The sequence below is a fragment of the Spea bombifrons genome, chromosome 12, assembly GCF_027358695.1.
Source record: "Spea bombifrons isolate aSpeBom1 chromosome 12, aSpeBom1.2.pri, whole genome shotgun sequence".
Classification (NCBI taxonomy): domain Eukaryota; kingdom Metazoa; phylum Chordata; class Amphibia; order Anura; family Pelobatidae; genus Spea; species Spea bombifrons.
This window is the reverse complement of record NC_071098.1, coordinates 12,987,719-13,011,495: the sequence shown is the minus strand read 5'-3', so window position 1 is coordinate 13,011,495 and position 23,777 is coordinate 12,987,719. Positions and strand designations below refer to the sequence as shown.

The 23,777-nt window shown below is 39.1% G+C and overlaps 2 protein-coding genes across 2 annotated transcripts in view; both read left to right on the top strand.

Annotated features, from left to right (window-relative positions):
- Positions 1-207: 207 nt before the first annotated feature.
- The window catches only part of FDXACB1 (ferredoxin-fold anticodon binding domain containing 1), a 104,555-nt gene continuing 80,985 nt past the window's right edge, over positions 208-23,777 (top strand). The window contains exons 1-6 of the mRNA XM_053451702.1: positions 208-267; positions 2,191-2,376; positions 2,719-2,875; positions 3,158-3,361; positions 5,340-5,489; positions 6,173-7,754. Coding sequence (XP_053307677.1) covers positions 264-267; positions 2,191-2,376; positions 2,719-2,875; positions 3,158-3,361; positions 5,340-5,489; positions 6,173-7,355 — 1,884 coding nt within the window. The 5' untranslated portion in view covers positions 208-263 and the 3' untranslated portion in view covers positions 7,356-7,754. The remainder of the gene's footprint in view (positions 268-2,190; positions 2,377-2,718; positions 2,876-3,157; positions 3,362-5,339; positions 5,490-6,172; positions 7,755-23,777) is intronic.
- LOC128470566 (izumo sperm-egg fusion protein 1-like) lies at positions 12,257-17,946 on the top strand. Its single transcript, XM_053452452.1, has 11 exons — positions 12,257-12,431; positions 12,825-12,899; positions 13,353-13,439; positions 14,769-14,783; positions 15,199-15,282; positions 15,629-15,685; positions 15,923-15,997; positions 16,409-16,509; positions 16,947-17,097; positions 17,528-17,666; positions 17,886-17,946. Exons 1-11 carry the CDS (start codon positions 12,257-12,259, stop codon positions 17,944-17,946), a joined length of 1,020 nt encoding a protein of 339 aa, XP_053308427.1.

The following is a 23,777-nucleotide window of genomic DNA, read 5'->3' as shown; positions in this document are numbered from 1 at the left end:
TGTTGATACGTTACTTGGCAACCACGACGTCATCAACATGCGCTCTGGGAGACAAACGCGTTTTGGCCGGTGTATGTGCTGATGCCTTTTGTAAAGTATTTTCGGCCATCGGTAATATCCATAACACCTGTGGGTATCATCGGGATCATACGCGCTTTCGGTCCGTGTAGAAGTCGTAACGGAGATCGCTGACAGAGAGGGGATGTAAAAGCAAGCGACTGCAGACAACAACTTCCTGGGACGGATCTCGAGTCTGCGTCGCCATGGGTGAGCCCCTTAATTTGTGTGATGTATAATACAGGCTTCTTTGTAGGGATTAACCCTTTGGTTGTCGCGTTATGAAAGTGGTCTCTTGAGACCAAAGGCCAAGCTGAATCCCCTATGTTGGGTAAATAGAGGCTGGTTGAGCCCTTCTTGCATATAAGTACTCATAAGGGGTCTGGATACAAAGAATCATAGACTGGATACAACGATTTGGCTCTGGCACTTTAACATAATAGAAAAGTCTATGCTTCTGGTTCTCGGTTGCTGGATCTGCTACATTATTGTTTTCCTGCTAATCGCGATTGGGCAGCCAAAGGCAAAAACATTTCCTAACTATGTGTACATAGCTTGTATGTTTGTCACAATTTTTACAAGGTACCCTATATATATACATATATATATATATATATATATATATGTATATATATATAGGGTACCTTGTAAAAATATATATATGTCAGAAATTTCCATGGTTTTGTGGGGAAAAAAACAAAAGCATATTTTGTCCAGACGGTGTTAATGTTGTAAATAACTGTTGCAGCTGTAAACTGCTGATTTCTAATGGAAGATCTTTATAGGCGTACGGAGGCTCTTTATCACTGTGTTCCAATAGCACGTTGTGTTCGCTAATTCACAAGTTTAAAAGGTTAATTTGTCATTAGAAAACCCTTTTCCAATGATGTCACAGCTAGAAATGTCCTCATTTTTTGTAAGAAAACAGCTGAGTGACCATAGACTTTTCAACGGTAGGTCATATATTTAGGGCAGCAACTAACGGTTATTTTCATAATCAATTATTTGGCTGATTATTTTTTTCGATTAATTGGATAAAAACATTTATGTAAATTTTTAATTTATTTAAAATAATTTAATAAACAAACCGGATGTTAAAAGCAAATGGCAGAATAAAGAAAACTTTGCATTTCTTGTTTTTATTTCCCAACCTGCCCCCCCAGTTATGCACATTTGAGCCCAGGCTTCCCACACTCCCAGGTACGCCACTCTGCCCCCCCACACACACATGCCTTATACCCCCCACATATCCCATAGTGCCCCAGGATTTAGATTCCCCTTAGATTGCCCCCCTTTACCTCTAACTGCACTTTAAGTTAACCTTATTAAAGTAACCCTCAGTCCTCAGCATTAAATTGACCCTAAAGATCCCATTAACCATGGCTTCCCGCAAATTAACCCTAAATACCCCATTAACCATAACTGCCCCTAAATTAACCCTGAATACCCCATCAACCATAACTGCCCCTAAATTTACCCTAACGACCCATTTACCATAACTGCCCCAAAATTAACCCTAAACACCCCATTAACCATGACTCATCCTAAATTAAACTAAAACACCCCATTAACCATGACTGATCCTAAATTAACCCCCGCCTCCCCTATCTTTCAGCATCCTAAATATTAATTTTATACTCAGATGAGTTGCTGAGCAGTGTGGACACTAGATGGAAATGGGCGGGGCCCATCATCAGTGTGACTGCAGGGAGGGACTGGGAGAAAAAAAGGGCTGGGCCAATCGTCGGAGGGACTGTAAGTAGTAACTGCTGCGAGTCACACTGAATGAAACGGATTATAAAACGAGGGGTATTTTTCAGAGCATTTGCTCTGGAAAATACCCTCATTTTATAATCGATAAAAATTGATTCAACTAATCGATAATGAAATTATCGATTTTATCGATTAGTTGTTGCAGCCCTATAAACCAGTGACTAAAACTTTGTTTAAATTCTTGTACTGAAAAGAGATGTTGATGTGCCTTATGGCTTTGTCTGAAATGAGCATGCCGTATAGTGCAAAATTGTTGTATAGCTACCGGCAGCCAAGTGTACGCCGAGGAACTATAAAAGAATGTCAAAACAAAAGAATTGCATAGTCCCCCCTCTTGTTCTAACTGGATTTCTCTTTTAGATCAAAATAACACAGAGGAACGTCTTAATGTCTTGTTGGTAGGTGAGGGAAATTTCTCCTTCTCCCTTGCCCTTTGCAATACCAGCCAAGACAAATATCGTATTACTGCCACCTGTTATGATGCTGAAGATACAATATGCAAAAAGCCCTTTGCCTGCCAGAATGTACAGACACTTCGAGACAAAGGTAAAAGTGGAGCAACGATTTGCAGATTTTGAACTAGGATTCATAGATTTCCATTAGGGAGTTAAACTCTGACGCACAGCTCGATGTACCTTTTATTAAACAACATCTTCCACTAAAAGATAGTAGGATATTGGCAATCATGCATACGTTTGCTAGACATGTAATGATGATCTGTTTGAATGTTCTGCCTCGGCCTGACATTTACTCTCCAAGCTGTCCTTAGTGAAACAATTTCTTAAGGCTTTTTACAGAAATTTGGAACTTGGCTTATTGGTTTGATTAGCCAATGCCATGATTCACTCAGCGGTATAAATAATATAATCTTGTGTTTCTTCTCTTCAGGAGCTATAATCTACTTTGGAGTGGATGCAACAAGACTTAAAGATCATGATTTGTCTTCCAACGCACCTTATGATAGAATTATTTTCAACTTCCCTCATTGTGGAAGGAAGGCTGGTGTGAAGAAGAACAGAGAGCTGCTTGCAAATTTTTTTCAAAGGTTAAGTATTAACTGGCAACCAGTTCATTTTAAATCTTTTTTTCTCAAGGTGTAGAATTGTTGATGGGAAATGGTCCAAAAGCCAACATCCCATTGGTATCCCCAAACGCTCTTCATGCATGCTGAGTAAGATGGGTCAAAAGAAAAAAAGTGTGAACATTACACAAAGTGATGATGGAGCAGACCACATATGGACAAGATATAAAAATCTAGGAACCATGGCATTTTTGTTTTAAAGGCAAGAATTAGTGATCATTGTCAGTGATACCTATTCTTTTGCAGCTGTGCAGATGTTTTAACCCAGAAAGGGGACATCCATGTGGCCTTATGTAAAGGACAGGGTGGGACTCCTGCTGACCGTCCAATGAGAGAATGGCATAACAGCTGGCAAGTGGTATCCATGGCAGCCAGAGCGGGGTTTGTTCTGAGTGCAGTTGTTCCCTTTGCCAGTGATGTATACAGTGGGTATCAGTCCACAGGGTACAGGTAAATTGATGCTGAAATAACTGATGGTGGATCTCCATGTGTCTCCGTGTATTTTAAATGTATTGCCAGAAATCATTCCATTCAAGAATCGCTACTATCCAAGTTATGGGACCTCGTGGTATATAACTGCCAGCATAATGTATTTACCGTAGCTGCTCAATTATAAGACGACCCTGATTATAAGACCCCCAAAATCTGAATATTAATTTAGGAAAAAAAGAAAAAGCCTGAATATAAGACGACCCTATAGGAAAAAAGTTTTACCAGTAAATATTAATTCATGTAAACTATGTGAACAATTGTTTGTTAATAAAAGCTACGAGAAAAATATTTTGTTTTTATTTCCTTTTTTCAACCTGCCCCCCCCCAGTTATGCACATCTGCCCCCAGGCTTGCCACTCTGCCCCAGAAATGCCTTATACCCTCTAAATGCCACTGTGCCCCATGATATGCCTTTTGACCCCCCTGCCTCCAGAATTGCCTTATACCTCTATATGCCACTGTGGCATTTAGGGGGTTAAAAGGCATATAATGGGGCAGAGTAGCATATATGGGGGTATAAGCCATTTCAGGAGGCAGAGTGGCGCATAGAGGGTTAAAAGGCATTTCTGGAGGCAGAGTGGCATTAAGGGGGTTAAAAGAGCACTCTGCCTCCAGAAATGTCCTATGCCCCCCCCCCCATTTAACACTCCCTCCTCCAAACTTACCGGTGCTTCTGAGTCCCCGGTGCTTAGTCCAGGCAGCGTGTAGAGCTCTACGTGCTTGAGCGGAAGTTGTCTACGTGAATTGCGTTCTACACGCTACCCGGACTAAGCACCGGGGACTCAGAAGCACCGGTAAGTTGGGGGGGATTAACACAGGAGGATCCAGGTCCCCTGCATCTGAGTCCCCGGTGCTTAGTCCGGGCAGCGTGTAGAGCTCTACGCGAATCGCGTAGAGCTCTACACGCTGCCCGGACTAAGCACCGGGGACTCAGAGGCACCGGTAAATTGGGGGGGGCATAACACAGGAGGAAGATTTCCCCCCCCCATTTAACACTCCCCTCCCTCCTCCAACCTTGCCGGTGCTTCTGAGTCCCCGGTGCTTAGTCCGGGCAGCATGTAGAGCTCTAAGCGCTTGAGCGGAAGTTGTCTACGTGAATCACGTAGAGCTCTACCCTCTACCCGGACTAAGCACCGGGGACTCAGAAGCACCGGTAAGTTGGGGGGGGGGATTACACAGGAGGATCCAGGTCCCCTGCGTCTGAGTCCCCGGTGCTTAGTCCGGGCAGCACGTAGAGCTCTACGCAAATCGTGTAGGGCGCTACATGCTGCCCGGACTAAGCACCGGGGACTCAGAAGCACCGGTAAATTGGGGGGGGGGGCATAACACAGGAGCAAGATCCAGGTCCCCTGCATCGCTGCGGGGGATCCGGATCTTAGTCTCATAGTCTGACCTATTTGAGGTCTGATTATAAGACGACCCCGATTATAAGACGAGAGGTATTTTTCAGAGCATTTGCTCTGGAAAAAACCTCGTCTTATAATCGGGCAAATACGATATATTGTAAATAGTTTATTCAAGTGAACACAATTCTTTCAAACCAAGGGCCTGAGGCATTTCTGTAGGGCATACTCAGCTTTCATGTGCAATAAAGTGCGTTTGATGGTTTGAGTGTCCCTTAATTCTTGTCATAAGGTTTTCTTTTTGGGAATAGTCTTTGCCTGTTTAAGATGCCGGTAATCTGTTGCAATAGCATCTACTAATCATGCACCATGAAGGTTGTATACGGTACATGCTTTTCTTAACAGTCCACAATAATGTTTAGCTCCTTGCTCTTTGCGTGAAGGTTCCACGTATATACATTTGATATTATTCAGCAGCAGCAGCTCATGGGCCTCTGCTTTGCCTAAAAAAAAAAAAAGCTAAACATATCTTGTGGTCACTGAACACATGGATGTTTCATATAATTGTTTGTGCCTGTTTCTCTTTGCCACAGAAGCCAAGAAAAATCATTTCTTGTGGATGGCTCATTGAATCATATCTTCACCAGAGGTTTGCCAGTGGAGAACATGATTCCGCTGGACATAATCAGTATGTTAATGGGAACGCCACCTTCTCGCCAGACCCCAGAATGGTGTGATAAAATGTAAGTGCTAATGATGGCTGTCTACTTAGGTACTAATGCCCTGTTTCCATTTTATTTTCTGGAGGATTTAATTGAATATGTTTACAGAAATAGCGTGTATGTTCCATTTGTGTGATCTCACTATATGTTTGGGGTTTGTTCACTAAAGTAAACTCTTTTACTTCACTATGCATTATACAGGTCCATCCCTTGTGTGTATTTGCTGCAGGAGCTGCCTGGCTCACTGGCTGGCTTTTTATAATGCATGGTTAAATCAATGAGTGTTCAGAATTTTCTTATGCATTATACAGGTCTAGGTGAGTTCAGCCCTTCCTGCTCAAGAAAGTTGCCACGGTTGACGTTCATATTGAATACTGAAATGAGGCATTTGAAACTCCAACGCTCTTGCAAGCTCTTCTGATAACTCTCCCTATTGCCCAAACTCATGGAATTGCCAATATAGCTTCTACATAAGCATGTTTATGTAAAATATTGTCTTGAAACATCCCCCATCAGTCATTGTCGAGCTAATCATACTTTTGAAAAATACAAGGAATATTTAGTGTGTCCAGCTGATAACTTTTGACAACTTCAATAATAATCTGTCTGTTGTATATGGCATATATTTTTAGATTTATAATTACATCTCATTAAGAGGTTGTTCCTAACATTATATAACAATGTCACTTCTTTCATTTATGTAGTGGGGATTTACTGAGAAGAGATCCATGTCATCCCACCAACCTACTCAATGATAAACTTGTGGCCTTCCTTGGCCAATCCATGATCCTAAATCATTTCAAAGATACATTCCCTCTTGTACGCGAGACTTGTGTTTCTTCTGCTTGTCCTTGGCAATCAGAGTCTCAAGCCAGTTTGTATTATACTCGGACTACTGACAAGAATGAAATACCATCAACGGACTTTCGTGATCTTCAGGAAAAGAAGGCTTCTTGTGATAAAAACACTTATGTGATGGATGTCCATGCAACATGTGATGAAAACACAGATCAGAACTTTAGAATCGGTTACTTGAGGCCATCACTGACACACTGTATTGACTGTATAATTAAGAAAAATCATATTTCATCCAATTCTCTGTATGTTTTAAGTGGGCCTGTTTTTAGGAAGTGTTTAATATCACCGTGGATTATGCCAGTTTACCGTGAGACTCTTATCATGTTGGGATTTCAGAGTAATAATGCCACAGCCCATCATCAACTGCTGATTGATGCTGTTGAAAAGGCTATAATGTCTCTAGTGACTTTTACATCCAGTGAATCTATTTGTTTTGTTAAGAATGAATTAGAATCCTGTACAAATGTGAACCCTTTAACTGCTCACCAGAAGCTTACTGGTGCACATTATACGATTAATATGTCAGCACCTGCTTGTAGTGGAGATCAAGTTGTAGGACGCATAATTTCAGTTTTACCAGGGCAGCTAAGTAACAACTTTGGTCTTCTACTGGTGACAATTAATATAGACCTAATAACCTTGCTTCTTTTAGATGTCCCTGATTGGCGACTGCTCTGGACAGCAGATGCTCGATTCATGCAACAGTACAAGCTTCACCAGCTAAAACCCTTTCAAACCTTATCTTTGTATCCGCCATATTATGTTCATGATGTCAGCTTCTGGGTCGGTGAAGGCTCAGTGTTTGATGATATAGAGTTTCACACTATTGTCCAAAGAGTCTCCAAGGGGACTGTTGTTCGCATTCAGCTACAGGATCGATTTGAGAACTCCACAGCCAGAAATACCAGCCTGTGTTATCGGGTTATCTATCAGTCTTGTGATAGGGCTCTTTCTTATGAGGCAGCATCAGCAATGCAACTGCTATTAAGGGAAGAGCTGCAACGGTGTCTAAGTGTCACGCTTAGATAGTAAACTGCTGTGTGCATGACAGCAAAACCTTGCTCCATGTTAACAAGAAAAAATGGTCACTTTATTAGGTACACCTGTATAATTGGTTGTTAACACCAATAGTTAATCAGCCAATAACATGACAGCAACCCAATGCATTTAGGCATGTCTATGTAGTTCAAACATCAAGTCTTCCAGTCTTCCATTGTCCGGTTTCTGTGATCCTGTGAAAATTGTAGCCTTAGTTTCCGGTTCCTAGCTGGCAGGTGTAGAACCCGGTGTGGTCTTCTGCTGCTGTAGCCCATCTGCTTCAAGGAATGGTTTTATGAGTTACTGTTGCCTTTCTGTCATCTCGAACCAGTCTGCCCATTTTTTCTTTTACTTCTGTAAAGTGTTTTTCAAATAAAAGTCAGAAACTGTGTTTTTGGTTCATTTTTTTTAACATATTCTTTAATAGTAAATTAGATGATATGATTAAATTAATGGTATCTTGTTCTGAACAAAAAACAATATTTGAATATTAATTTAGGAATTCCTCTAGTTTTACCAGTAAATATTAATTCAATAAACTATGTTTCTATGTTTAATAAAAACTATGATTGAATAAATGCATTTGTTTTATTTAAATGCCACTTTGTCCCCCAGATAAGCCACTCTGCCCCCTTATATGCAACTCTGCCCCCAGAAATACCTTATACCCTGTGGCGTCAACAGCTTTCATATGTGGGGGGGGGCACATGGGGGGACAGAGACCAAAGTGTGTGTGGGGCAATTATAAAACACTACATATACACTATATATATATATATATATATATATATATATATATATATATATATATATATATATATATATATATATATATGCGTTAGACATGCATTTTTAACAATGCAATATATATATATATACTTATCTCTTTAAAATAAAGACTATGATTAAAATATGATTTCTGCTGAACTGGCAGTTAGTTTTCATTCTTTAATATTAGACCCTACTGCCGATATTTATAAATATTATACCCTGCTGCCAATTTATGTTAATATTAGACCCTGCTGCCAATATATATATCTAAATAGCACTTGCTGCCAATATATCCAATATATATATAAGTATTAGATCCTGCTGCCAATATATATATATATATATATATATATATATATATATAAATTTTAGACCCTGTTGCCAATATATTTTATAGTGAAATAATTGGACCCTACCCAAGCACTTCCTTGGGCGCTGCCCACACGCTCCCTGTCATGCAATCAATTCCTCCTCTACAACACCCCCCAAAAAATTGCCCACACTGACTGCTGATCAGGGGACGACTGTGAGAGTCAGCGCAGTCTTCCTTCCTTCTGAGAGCACCGTGACATTGAAAGGTCCTCTCCCCGTAATCATCCCCAGAGTCCCTTTGTCCCCTCATTTACTAAACCACACCCCTCTTTTACTTACTCCCTGTAGTTCAGGTATAGATCAAATAAACAACACATGTAAATAGCACATGCATGTATAGATCAACTGAATAAAAAATAAAAACACTGTATTTGCAGGTATACATAAATAACGTATGGAAACATAGCATTGCATGTATAGATCAACATAACACACAAACCCAGCATTGCATGGGTAGATCAACTGGAATTCACATGTAAACTCAGCACTGAGGGTATAGATCAAATAAACAACCCATGGAAACAGCACTCCAGGTATAACCCCTGTATTTGCAAGTATACATAACTAATGTATGGAAACATAGCATAGCAGATAAAGATCAACACAATAACACAAAAACCCAGCTTTGCAGGAATAGATTAATTGGAATTCACAGAAAAACTCAGAATGAAAGGTATAGATAAAACCCCCTAAGGCAAAGATCACAGGTCGCGCACCCCAAAGGCCGGCCTTGGCATCCACACTATTCACATTATTCACACAATCATTTATTCTTTCAATCTTTCACACAAATTTGTAACACATTGATTAATGCATTCTCACAAATTCATCAATTTTCTCACTCATTGTAACACAATTCATCCACACATTAATTCATACCCTCACTCGTTCACACAATTCATCTACACATTAATCAATTCATTCTCTCTCTCATTCTGACTCTTTATTTCAATATTCTCACTACCCTCCTTTCTCACTATCTACCCCGTCTCTACCCCTTCTCACTATCTACTCCATCTCCCTCCATTCTCCCTCTCTACTCACTCTCCCTCCCTTCTCCCTATCTACCCCTTCTCACTCCCTTCAGCTTATCTACCCCTTATCCCTCCCTTCTCCCTATCTACTCTCTCCTTCTTTTGAAGTTCAATTACCTTGTAGAAGTCCTGCAGTGGAAGAGCCTCTGTCTCGCTGCTCTGTTGGGAGCACGCTGATTCACTGCTGAGCGCTGGAATATGACGTTAAGCATTTTAATCCCCTATATGCCACTCTGCCTCCCTGATATTCATTTAACCCCCTTTATGCCACTCTGCCTCCAGAAATCCCTTATAACCCCCTATATTACTCTTACCCTGCCCCCAGTTACCAGTGCTACCCTAGACTTGTTCACATGCTTCAGATTCCTTGGTGTCTAGTGGGTGGCAGCCATTGGAGGTCTGCATGATGCGCAGAGAAACCTCCGCTGCTGCTGCCAGTACTTCCGCCAAAGTTTATATGAAAGAGCACCAGAAAGCCATGTGATGTCGGTGCTCTGTCACAGAAGCCCCAGTGGAAGTGGCAGCAGCAGTGGGGGTTGTCTGCGCGCATCGCACAGACCTCCACCGACTGCCAGAGAGAAGGATCCAGGTCCCCTGCAAGGGATCTGGATCTTACTCCTCTATTTGACATCTGAAGATGACCTCGAATATCAGACCATAGTTATGGTCATATGATCAAGCAAGACGAACCCCCACAATCTTAATATTAAATTAGGAAAAAAAGAAAAAATCCTCAATATAAGATGACCCCATAAGAAAAAAGTTTTACTACTAAATGTTAACTCACGTAAAATATTTTTTCATATTTAATAAAAGCTATGATTGAGAAAAATATTTTTCTGTTTTTATTTCCTTTTATTTGTCAACCTGTCCCCCAGTTCTGCACATCTGCGGCCAGGCTTGCCACTCTGCCTGCCTGATATATCTTATACCCTCCTATATACCACTCTGCCCCATGATATGCCTTTTAACCCATTATATGCCACCCTGCCTCCAGAAATGCCTTATGCCCTCTTATGCATATAGGGGTTAAAAGGCATATCATGGGACAGGGTGGCATAAAGGGGGTTTAAGGGATTTCTGCAGGCAGAGTGGCATATAGGGGGATTTAAAGGCATTTCTGAAGGGTATTTTTCAGAGTATTTGCACAGAGTATGTGAGTGCAATGTCACCAATTCTAGACAAGAACCTGGTTGCATGAAATATGACTAGGGGATGGGTTTCAAAAGTAATCAAACTAGAAAGAAAGAATCAGAGAATTAGGGATCACAGAATGACTTCATCAGTTATAATAATCCATAATACAAACCATGCCCCATTTTTCTGATTGAATACAGCCAAACACTTTTTGGAGTGTTTGTTTCTGGTGCTATGGCTGGTTTGTAATCAAGGTAGTCTTGAGTGTGGTTTTACCGATGGTGGCTGATGACATTTGGATTCCCAAGCAATACCTATTATCCGGAAAAAAAAATAATTCACAGGACAGAAAGAGATAAAAGCCGGACCTGGGACTTAACTCTTCATTCCAGGACCGTGCAAGTGAAATCTGGGTAGGATGCCGACTCATAGCACAGTGCACCTGCGTGGATCAGCATGTGGGTTTCAGAGGTCAAACCACCTTACTGGAAGTTCCCAATGTATAATTTGACTTAAAAAGTGCAGTCACCTGTGAGATGTTGATCTCAGCTACAGGGAGTCACACACCATACATTATCAGCATGGGAATAATACTGATGTATATTATAATTTACAAACCGATACAGTTAAACATGTTTTCTGTACCTGATGTACTGTAGTTTAAGTGTCTAATTACATTTACATGTTGTATTTGGTAACATGTACATTATTGGTACTATACACATAAAATGTCAGTATCATTTTCCTTAGATTTCCCCTAAAATGTATTCAGTGGCTTCTCTTCTGCATGCACATGGTAAGTGTACTGGCTCCCTGCATAATACATCTCCTGCTTTACCCCCGTGCCCTGCTTATATGTTAGAGGGTAATACATTCCCTTTACTTTACACATGTGCATAACCACACTTATCCTAATATACACCCATACAGTTTATTAAAGGTTTCGGTAGTGTTTATTTGCCTATGGGCACCTGGGATATTCATTTGCCTATAAGATCAATCACAAGACAGTAAACTAGTAAACAGGATCTGCTGTTGGCCTCTGCAAGAAGTAGATGGCTCTGCAAATCAAAGTGGGCGTCTCTACCCTGTGAAAGAAATACAAAAATGAAACATTATTACATGGTTACTTCCACTGTTGCTTTTTTTTTGGCTGCAAATCAATTCAAACAGAGTGTATGTTTTCAATCAGAAATACAAAAGAAACCTCCAGATATTTCAAATAGCCACAGAAGGCACACTTTTGTATTATCCCCTACTCAGTGGTATCTTTTATCTGATTGAAGTATGGATACACAGGGTCCCCTGATGAATTTTAATCAAACTCAAGGTTTCTACTACATTGTTTGTGGGTATAAGAGAGTTTACTGTCATATATACAGAAATGAATAACACATACCATGGCCAATGCAAGTGATGAGTGCTTTGTGATGTCACAATAATGACATCACAAACCCAGTGAATTTATGCTCTGCCAACTCGGCTCCTTGTCACATTCCATTAACTGACGGCTGTTGGTTACTTGGCAAGCTAATGTCTAACAGAATGATTTTCTGTATTTTATTTCTTTTGGTGCTAATGCCTGATTCCCAGGTTTCAGGCTGCCTAAAATGTCATCAGGACGCCGAAAGAAAGCTTGAGCAGTTTCAAAAAATTTTGAAAAACAAGCATGTGGCAGATTTTAAAAAAGTCCATGCTTACATAACCAAGGGAATAAGTGACATAACAGATCACTTTGCAGATCTTCTACTTGGTAAGTAGTAACAGCTTAATAAATGTATTAGGATTAAAACATGAACCCTTGTATTAAGCATTAGGGTTCTATCTGTGGGAGTGGCCGGTGGATTATATTTCACTTAAGTTTGTTTGGTTTAATATTGGCCCCTGGGAGGAATGGGATTGTCATATAGAAAGCTTCGAAGGGTCAGCTCGGGTACAATATGTCCGAATTCTAGCTGTGCCAACACCAATGACAATATCAGGGTGAAAAATCCTCTTCAATCTTGTATAAAACTTTATAACTTGAAATTTCTTTTTTTGTTTATGCCGCTGCACTCAGTGGGTCGATTATTCCTGGAGAACATCAGGTCAAAATGGTTTAAAATGCAGTTTTTCAATTTCATAACTTTTACAATGTGTTTTTCAGATAAATTTGCTATTTCCCAATTGGTTGAACAACTTGACAATCCTGTGCAGACGATCGGTGCCTCAGTTGCTGAAGGTATTTATTTGCTATATTTCATGTTATTAACCCCTTTATCTCCAGTAGCCAGATATAGACCGATGTGTGTATTGAATATTGTTACAAAGAAGAAGTGCAGTGATTGAGCCGTAACACTAGTGGTAGATTCAAAAAAAGGATTAGCGCCGTTGGGCTGGCAGATGCTCGTTCAACGACTCAAATCAACTTTACTTCTGTACAGCAGATCGGGGATTCACTTATTCCAAAATTGTTGCTGAGATTTGGAAGGGGTAGAACGTAATTAAAAATAATGTTCTAACAGGTACTTTTCCTCAAAGGAGACAAATAGAGGTTTAGTCTTCACCGACCCGATATTCTAAACATGAATAAAGGATATTGTAAAGTATATGTTTACCCCTGCATCCCGACGATCACAGAATGGGTGGGAAATGTATGTATTTGGCCCGTAACTAAACTTTTTTCTTTTGGTAGGAACTCACTACATGAACACAATCGATGCGAGTTTGAAACACCTTAAAGCAAACTTCAGTGCCATCTTTAACCAGTTTATGTCAGAAAGTAAGTAAGGATTTAAGAAAAGCACAATCTTTTTGGAAACCTAAATAACTAGTGTGTTAATATTAGATTTGAAATGTAACTTTGCAGGTAATTAACCAATAGAGCATTATCAATAATGAGGATTATTTTTTAGATTTGATGTTTTGTGTTTTTTGCATTCTGTGTAAAGAGATTACTGGTGGTTCTGTATTAATTTCTATATAGTTCATCATGTTTATGCTCAGTATGGGGGTATTTATTTTCACATTTTGGGGTTTTTCTTGTTACATTAGTGGTTGGGCAACAGATATTAGACTGTATCCCAGCTCCCTGCTTAGTGCATCATGTGAGAGGGAACACGGAATAGAAATGTGTGATGGAGATGCTTATTTCTTGATCCCCTCGTAGTCAGCAACAGGGCTAAGAAAGAAGACTCCTAGGGATAGATAGAAAGCAGTCTTTGCAGTTATTTGGCAGGGCATTGGTTGTAACCTTTATGGATGACTCGAATAGTTCAATTGGCCGATATATACTGTATGCGTGCAAATACACTTTACAGAAGAGGCATTGATGATGTTATCTTTGTTTCCAGGGTACTGTCCTAATCTGAAAGGTAAGCACAATTTAATGTTTCTAAACATCTATATGTGTTTTTTTTATCCAAAATATCAACATGTCCCAAATGGCTTAAAACAATGACTACATTTAATGACTGAAGAACTTTAAAAGAAATTATATCCAGAATTCAGTTTCTTAATGAAAAACCTTTATTGAGATAAACATTAACAACGGTCGAATAACAATAACATCTTCCGACATTGTAGCATTGTGGCATTTTTACCTTGTTGGGTTACAAAATCCCACAATAACCATCACTAAAACAATAAAATATAGTTGTCCAACCTAATGCTCAACGTCATTTCTTGTAAAGGAAGAATTGTGTATTGGCTGGAAAGCTCTACAGAACCTAACTTTAAATATTTGGTGTTTGACTCTTTTTCATGAAGTTATTATATATTTCCATCGATATATTTTCCTAACTTAAAGTAATTCCAGATTTTTCCAAATTCCTTTCCAAAACTTCAAAATTCCAAATGTTCCAAACTATTATATATTAATTGACCTGGTTTTAACCCAGGAATGCTATGGACATGTCTTATTTAGTATTTATCCACATAGTTTTACTAAATCTATAACTCTGTAATCTAAAAACAGAATAAAATCATTAATTTCCACATTTAATTTATTGCGGAATAACACATAATGTAAAAACATTTATCTTTGTACTTTTAGTGTTAAATAGCAAATCATTTTTTTTCATTTTCTTATTCTGTTTTCTTCTCTTTTTAGGGGATAAAGCATGTGGTAAGTGTCTTTCTAATATACTTTAATCACGACAACAAATCACAATCCTTGTCAACATTATGGGTCCAACTGTTCAGCACTGGCATGATTCTCACATACAATATGTCCTAATTGCTGGTGATTGAGGGTATGAGTGTTAACGGGTGAAAGAGAAATCAGAAATGTATCGTTTAATACAGAGAAAGGACATAATCCAATGGAGCAGCCAAGAGGTGCTGTTAAGAGAGTGGCCACTGAGAGGTTAAGATAAGTCCTACTTTGCTAATTAGAGAAGCAATATATTGTAATCAACAGAAGCCCCTAGAATGGAAACAGGACAACAACCACTAAGGGGTTCCCAGAACAGGTCTAGATTAATCTGAATGTTCTTCATATCAGCCATCATTGTTTTGATTTTTTAAATGTTTTTCTGCAGGCTTGATGATCCAAACTCTCACAAGCTGTAAGAACTGTGAAGAGGTAAAGGTACCGTGCATGGGAGGTCATAGCCAATGTAATGGTAAGTGTTTTGCTCCTCACACAGTCTCAAATGAAAATATCCAGTCGTAAGTTACATGATATGGATGATCACTTATTTAAATAAAGTCAGTCGTGATATATTCTCGTGATGTGTCTAGTAAACCTGGTTGGTGGGCTCATAAAAGATTCCATAGCTTCAGTGAAAGTTCTTTTTCTACAAAACTCTACTGAAACATGTGTTATATGTAATTCTTCTACGTATATCTCTTTCAACACGGAATATGCTCTGTGTTGAAATTTCCCCTGGATTATTCTATTGCCACCAGAATACGCTGCTTGTTTCTATAACCATTTAATCTAACTATGACTTTATATTTCTGTTTTAGAAAAGATGGATAAGTGTTCGCTATGCTTTTGTACTGCAGACAACAATAAATGCAAAGGTAAGAAACTACCAGAAAATTATATTAAGCATTTTTATAATGGTTCATGGGTGAACTCCTTCGCATGGCACAAAAAAGACAGATCCTATCATCAAGTAGCAACACTGGCCTGTAAACTCAAAATATCTGTTTATTTTCTGTGAAATAATCACGTATCTAGGCTGATTATCTACACAATATCATTAAGAAGCATGTAATAACTAAATATTGCAAATAATGACATTTGTATTGTTCTAGATGTGCAGAGTGGGAAATCCTGCAAACCTTGTAGAGGGCGCGAATCCTGTATGACCGAAATACTGAAATGTGGAGGTAAGACAGTCATAATTTTGTACAAGGAAATAGAAAAATGATTTCTCTTATTTATTAAAGTCATAGGATACATTGGCAAGACCTGTTCTCCCAATCCTTTACAACCTCTTTTCTCTCTATCCCACATTTTCTTCTTTTTCTAATTATTGTTGTGTTTTATGTTTTGTTTTAACCATTTTAGCCATAACCATAATGGCTAATTTTCCATATTTTCAAGTCACCTTCCTATTTATTTATCTTCAGCAAGAATGGAAACGTATTCCTGGTGCTCTGGTGGAGGTCTTTGCATATCTGAGTTAGCCTTACGCTACTAATTAGAAAAGAAATGAGTCTTTTTCGCACATTTTATACTACAGTTGATATAATCTTGAGGTCATGATATATATAACACTTTTGATTTTTTCATTTTAGATCGGACTACAGACGTAATCAAAGGTCAAGAAGTAATCTTTGATTGTAGTTTAAATTGGCACGTCGATGTGGGGGAACCAATCCAGTACGTCTTTAAGAAGGTAATGTTCACAAGACCTTATAAGACATTTCACAACTAGAATACATATTTCACTGAAGACTAAAAAGTAGTTTAAGTCAAGAATAGTTATTGCAGTTTTTCAAATTCCAAAATACCAAGTAATATCAGAGCATCGCGTTATTCCACATTAAACTGTATATAACATGAGAAGTCATTTGGTTTATAAACTAAATTGTGGAACTACTGTTCATGGAATGTTTGTCAAAAATACCACCGGTAAAAGCACTCTTTTTTCTGTTAGAAAAAATATTTTATTTTGCCGCATTCCTGGGGCAAAAATAATCAAAAAGCGACGTAGGGGGGTTTGTAAAAGAGCAAGTGTGACACGAGGGAATTAGTAGCGCACTTAATAACAGTAAAAGTAATGAAGCTGATGCATATTATTATTGTTCTGTTTATCTCCATTACTCATTTTAGGTAGTAAATCACAAAAGTGAAACATTGAGCATCAGAGACCAGCCCTTCTTGGAGAAAAAGGATGTTGACTTTGGTGATGCGGGAGAATATACTTGTACTGCCCAAACGAAGACCAAGACACCGGTCAGCACCCTGTCTTATAGAGTGAACGGTAGGTTTGATTTTGTGATCAAAAAGATGGTGTTTATTTCCACATTCCATATTATTCTATTTCCCATACACCACTATATATTGATCTTACCAGTGAGATATATAAGTCAACCTCATGTCCATAGATATTGCTACATGTGGGTCAATTTACTAAAGAGTGAGATATCAATTGTTTAATGTCACTCACAAGCTACTGAGCTGATACTTGTTAACTGTAAGTAAGGAGTAACAGTTTATCAGGACTTGATACTCAGACTCAGCTGCCACCTCAGTTATTGAATAGAGCAACAGAAATGCAGAAATTGTTCAATTATCTTCCACTTGGTGAATGAGCCTTATTTCACCCAATACAAGATTTTGTGTAGAGACACTTAACAGGTATGCATCATCTAAGCATATTTCATCGATTCTCTTTCTTTCTCTTCATGCAGTTTCAAAAGGGCCAGGAATGTCCCCAAACGCGACAGAAACCCCCATTAATTTAGACGTGGAGATTGTGGAACAAGGCATCTTCCTGATCGGAATGATTGTATTCGGTTGTTTGATTATAATATTTTCTGTGGGAATACGGTGAGTACATTTTATGGAATTTGTTTCTTTCTTCATCCCAGGTCTCTGGAGATTGTGAGAAGTTATTCCTACTATTGGATACGATATGAATATATCTTATTACCGTGACTAGATACATACATGCATGGAAGTGCTATTTACATGCAAATAATAAAAAGGGATGTATTGTTGGGCTATCAGTAACAGGCTTAATTATCTGGTCATGTTTAATCATCACAGGCTGGACATGGATTTATTTGGGCAGCTAAGTAACAGCAAATTTAGAAGCCTTAACATGTAAATGAACATGAACTCTTTTCAGTGTAGTTTCAAAAGGGAGAACCAGGCAGTGAGATTATGTGATGTTTTATTAACAATTGCAATACAAATATATGTGACAAATATATAATGTTTTTTTCAGCATCTTAAAGTACCAAAATGAAAAGCAGGAGAGAGCCATAGTAGAACAACTGAAAGCACTCGAGGAAGGCTCGGAATCCAATTCTGATTAAGATGATCACCAGAAACATCTGTCCCATCCCACGGATTCATGTAACATCTGAAATAAATTCCAATAAATTTTCATACAATTAACACCAGGTGACTGTGCAATATGTAATTATTCAAAAATAATTATTTAAAAGATCAGTGGACTCTTACATTTGATGGGGCTTCCCTAAGCCCATATAGTGCGCCTATTCCGGAATATTTTTTTTTTTTTTTCCTTTTTCTTTTTTTATCTATATATTTTTATTCAAAAGTTCAAAATACACATGTAAGACATATCATTCTCAGAACCATATTTCATATATCAAATGAATACATATATACTGTACATGTATTTGCCCAATACAAAAGGGATGCAAAGAAAAAAAAACAAAAAAAAAGAAAAAAGAATTTCTCATGATATATATAATTCATAGAACTAACAAATATCGTTTACCCTTTCTTCTTAACATTCATACATCAACGTCAACATTCTCTCCTGGGAGTAGCCGGAATATATCCTGTGGGCCCGCATGTTGATATCATAGTAATTTAATAAGTTGATTTCAAATGTGCAGGGGCCAAAAATATAAAAGAAAATTTTGTCATGTAGGGGTACCAATGCGTTCCTCCCAAAATAATTTCCAGGGTCGCCAGATTTTATCAAACATGTCGATCGTTTCAAGTTTATAACAATATCCCCTTTCCATTGTGCACTGGTATTCTATTTGGTTAATCTATCTCCCAACTATCTCCCAATTTATTATGCCAGCGTTTCTCCACTGCCTGGCGATACAAATCTTTGCAGCAAAAAATAAACATGTCTAATAAGTATTCTATGATTTAGCTTAAATTCCTCTAATCCCAGGTGGAACAGAAACATCCGTGGATCCACCTGGTCCTGGAGTTGGAAAAGGAGATTGAATAAATGTGAGATATTCTTCCTAATATTTTAGTTAAATGTCACAGAGAAAAAAAAAAAGGGTAGTGACTGTTTCTGCGCTCTCCCCTCTATACCAGCGGCACCTTATTTATGTGATTTCCTATACACAAAGAAATGTGAAATATACACACAAAAAAGAACACAAACAATGTATAAAGTTCGCTCAGCATGTGTCTATTGACAAAATTATATATATATATATATATATATATATATATATATATATATATATATATATATAGATATATATATATCTACAACCTGTATATGTTTTGGTTCAGAACGATATCTGGGTATGATTTATCTTAAAATGAGACAAAAAACAGAAAACACATAATGGTGTAGTAGATCAGAAAGCGATATGTTGATTAACAAAACCATTGCACTCACATGCTTCATAATCAAATTAGGCTCCTCAAAAAGTCTTTTCCAGGCGTTTTGTCTCCAGCAAATGGTACAGGAACTCCGGCTCCGTTTCAAAGGACAGCTTGCCACATCCCCAAACCTCCGTAATAAGCAAGAAGAAAAAGACCGTACTCGAGAATAGAAGATAAATAAATATTTATTCCAATTCGTTAGAAGTCCACGCGTTTCGCTCAGTTGAGCTTCTACCAGGCGTTTTAAACTTCTTCTCGGCGTCTTCATTTTATGTGATGCTATCTTCCTCTTCCGCGTACGTCACATGCATGCCGGAGGAAGAATCGCGGGATCTCGTGTACAGTCAGTTCTTCCATCAGTCAGTTCGTTATAGTCTTTGAGTCTAAAGTTCATCACCCGATATCTCTCAGGTAAGTTGTAGGTGAATGTATATTGGAATTTATTTCACAATTCTTATGACACCCAGATTTGATAATTTTACATAATTTATAGTGATGTATTTGTAGAGATAAAAATAAAAATATTTATACTTTGTTCTAAAGAATATTATAAAGATCAAACTCATCATTTAGACCTTTGGGTTTTAATGTTTCAAATTCAAAGACCCACTTCATTTCTTTTGTCCTATTTGTGTTATAGTATTGCCTCCTCTCCAGTGTTTGTGAATTTCTTCTATAGCGCAAAATTTGAATTCCTTTGGATCTTTATTGTGAAACTCTAAAAAATGTTGAGATACTGAGTGTTGTAAAAATCCCTTTTTTATATTTCTGATGTGTTCACTAACACTAATATTTAATTTCCGTATTGTTCTACCTATATACTGGAGTCCACAAGGGCATTCCAGAATATAGATCACATTTTTAGAGTTACATGTTAATAATTTCTGGATATCATACTCTTTACCATTACTGTGAGATACAACTTTTTTATAGGAACTTTTTGTTGTTACACCGTCCTACATACATTGAAATCTTTACAACCAAAAAAACCTACTATATCTGTTAATGTAGATTGCTTTAACAAAATATTGTCTGTATTTCTCAGGTAACTACTAGATAATTTCTGTTTTAAATTCGGTACTCCTCTGAATACTATTTTCGGGGTATTAGGTAGTACATCCTTCAAAGTATCATCTTTTAATAGAATTCCCCAGTGTTTTTTTACAATTTTCTTTTTATTTCATTTGCTTTATTATTATACTCCACCACCACTAGGGGGCCTTCTTTTTCCAAATTACCGTATTTGCTCGATTATAAGATGACCCTGATTAAAAGACAACCCCCCCCCCCCCAAAATCTGAATATTAATTTAGGAAAAAAAGAAAAAGCCTGACTATAAGACGACCCTATAGGAAAAAAGTTTTACCAGTAAATGTTAATTCATGTAAACTATGTGAACAATTGTTTGTTAATAAAAGCTATGATTGAGAAAAATATTTTGTTTTTATTTCTTTTTTTACAACCTGCCCCTCCAGTTATGCACATCTGCCCCCAGGCTTGCCACTCTGCCCCAGAAATGCCTTATACACCCTTTATCCCACTGTGCCCCATGATATGCCTTTTAATCCTCTAAATGCCAATGTGCCCCATGATACGTCTTTTAACCCTCTATATGCCACTGTGCCCCATGATATGCCTTTTGACCCCATATGTGCCACTCTGCCTCCAGAATTGCATTATACCCCTATATGCCACTCTGGCATTTAGGAGGTTAAAAGGCATATTATGGGGCAGAGTGGCATATAGGGAGGTATAAGGCATTTCAGGAGGCAGAGTGGCGTATAGAGGGTTAAAAGGCATTTCTGGAGGCAGAGTAGCATTAAGGGGGTAAAAGGCATTTCACAGAGCACTCTGCCTCCAGAAATGCCTTATGCCCCCATTTAACACTCCCTCCCCCTCCCTCCTCCAAACTTACCGGTGCTTCTGAGTCCCCGGTGCTTAGTCCGGACAGCGTGTAGAGCTCTACGCGATTCGCGTAGACAACTTCCGCTTGAGCTGTGCCAAACCAATACCCAAACACACACCAGGACAGGCCCTGACACCCAAACACACGCACAGGACAGGCTCTGCCACACTGACACCCAAACACACACAGGACAGGCTCTGCCACACCCACATCCAAACACACACACCAGGACAGGCTCTGCCACACCAACACCTATACACACACACACCCCAGGACAGGCTCTGGTACACTGATTTCGTTAATATTAGACCCTGCTGCCGATACATATATATACAAATATTGGATCCTCCTGCCGATATATATATAAATATTAGCCCCGATATATATTGATATTAGTCCCTGCTGCCGATATATATATATAAATATATATATATATATTAGACCCTGCTGCCGATAGCAGGTATAGATCAACACATTAACACACAAACCCAGCTTTGCATGCATAGATCAATTGAAATTCACTTGCGATCTCAGCACTGAAGGTATATATCAAATAAACAGAATCAGACATACAAATCTTGTATTTGCAGGTATACAATAATAATATATAAAACATAGCATTGCAGGTATAGATCAACTAAATACATGGAAACAGCATTGCAGGTATTAATCAACTGAACAAGACATACAAACCCTGTATTTGCAGGTATACATAAATGACGTATGGAAACATAGCATAGCGGATATGGAGCAACAGAATAACACAAACCCAGCTTTACAGGTATAGCTCAATTGGAATTCACATAAAAACACGGCATTAAAGGTATATTTAAAAACTCCCAAAGCCAGCCCTGGTGTCCACACTGCCCACATAGAATGGGACCAGCACCCAGATAACACACATAAAATGTGCCATCTTTGTCCCCAAATAGCCCAGCACAAGTCAACTTTGTCCCCAAACAGCCTGGGCAGTGTCATCTTCCTCCCATATACACCCCGACTGTGCCATCTTGGTCCCCAAGGCTCACACATCCTGCTAGTACCATCTTTGCCCTTCCACAATTACACAACTATGATACACACATACTCATTAACTCATGCTCTCCCTCATTCAGACAATTCATCCACACATTAACTCATGCTCTACCTCATTCAGACTATTCATCCACATATTAACTTAAGCTCTCCCTCAGACAATTCATCCACATATTAACTCATGCTCTCCCTCATTCAGACAATGCATCCACATATTAATGCATGCTCTCCCTCATTCAGACAATTCATTCAGATATTAATGCATACTCTCACTCATTCACACAATGCATCCACACATTAATTCATACTCACTCATTAACACTTTACTTTTTAAAATATTCTTACTACCCTCTTTCTCATTATGCGGGACTGTCCTGGGCAATCCGCTGGGTGGTTCCAAATTCGGTGGGGGGGGCGACAGGGGGGGCAAGGAATAACCTGGGGGGGAGGAAAATTGCCCCCATGTAGCGACGCCACTGCACCTGTGAGATGTTGAGCTCAGCTACAGGGAGTCACACAACATACATTATCAGCATGGGAATAGGGCTGAAACAACTAATCGATAAAATCGATAATAATAGATAATTAAAATCGTTGACAACGATTTTCATTATCGATTAGTCAAATCGATTTTTATCGATTATAAAAAAGAGGTTTTTTCAGAGCAAATGCTCTGAAAAACTCCTCTCCTTATATAATCCGACCTCTAACAGCCTCTGTTACTGCCCTTCACTTACGCTGAGGCTTCTATGAAGCAGCAGTGAAAGTGCCTGTCAGCAACGGAGGTTCACAAAATACCAGGGAGTCGGGAGAGAGGCAGAGTGGTGTATGGGAGGGGGAGGAGTCAGAGGTGCATGGGAGCCACCCTCCCATACACCACTCTGGCTCCTCCCCCTCCCATACGCCACTCTGACTCTCTACCCGGCTCCCTGGTGTCTTGTGAACCTCCGTTGCTGACAGGAGGCAGAGTGGTGTATGGGAGGGGGGAGGAGGCAGAGTGGTGTATGGGAGGGGGGAGGAGGCAAAGTGGTGTATGGGAGGGGGGAGGAGGCAAAGTGGTGTATGGGAGGGGGGAGGAAGCAAAGTGGTGTATGGGAGGGGGGAGGAAGCAAAGTGGTGTATGGGAGGGGGAGGAGCCAGAGTGGTGTATGGGAGGGGGAGGAGGCAAAGTGGTGTATGGGAGGGGAGGAGGCAAAGTGGTGTATGGGAGGGGGAGGAGCCAGAGTGGTGTATAGCAGGGGGGAGGGGCCAGAGTAATGTATGGCAGGGGGAGGAGTCAAAGTGATATCTGGGAGGGGAGGAGGCAGAGTGGTGTATGGGAGGGGGAGGAGCCATAGTGGTGTATGGGGGGGAGGCAAAGTGGTGTATGGGAGGGGGAGGAACCA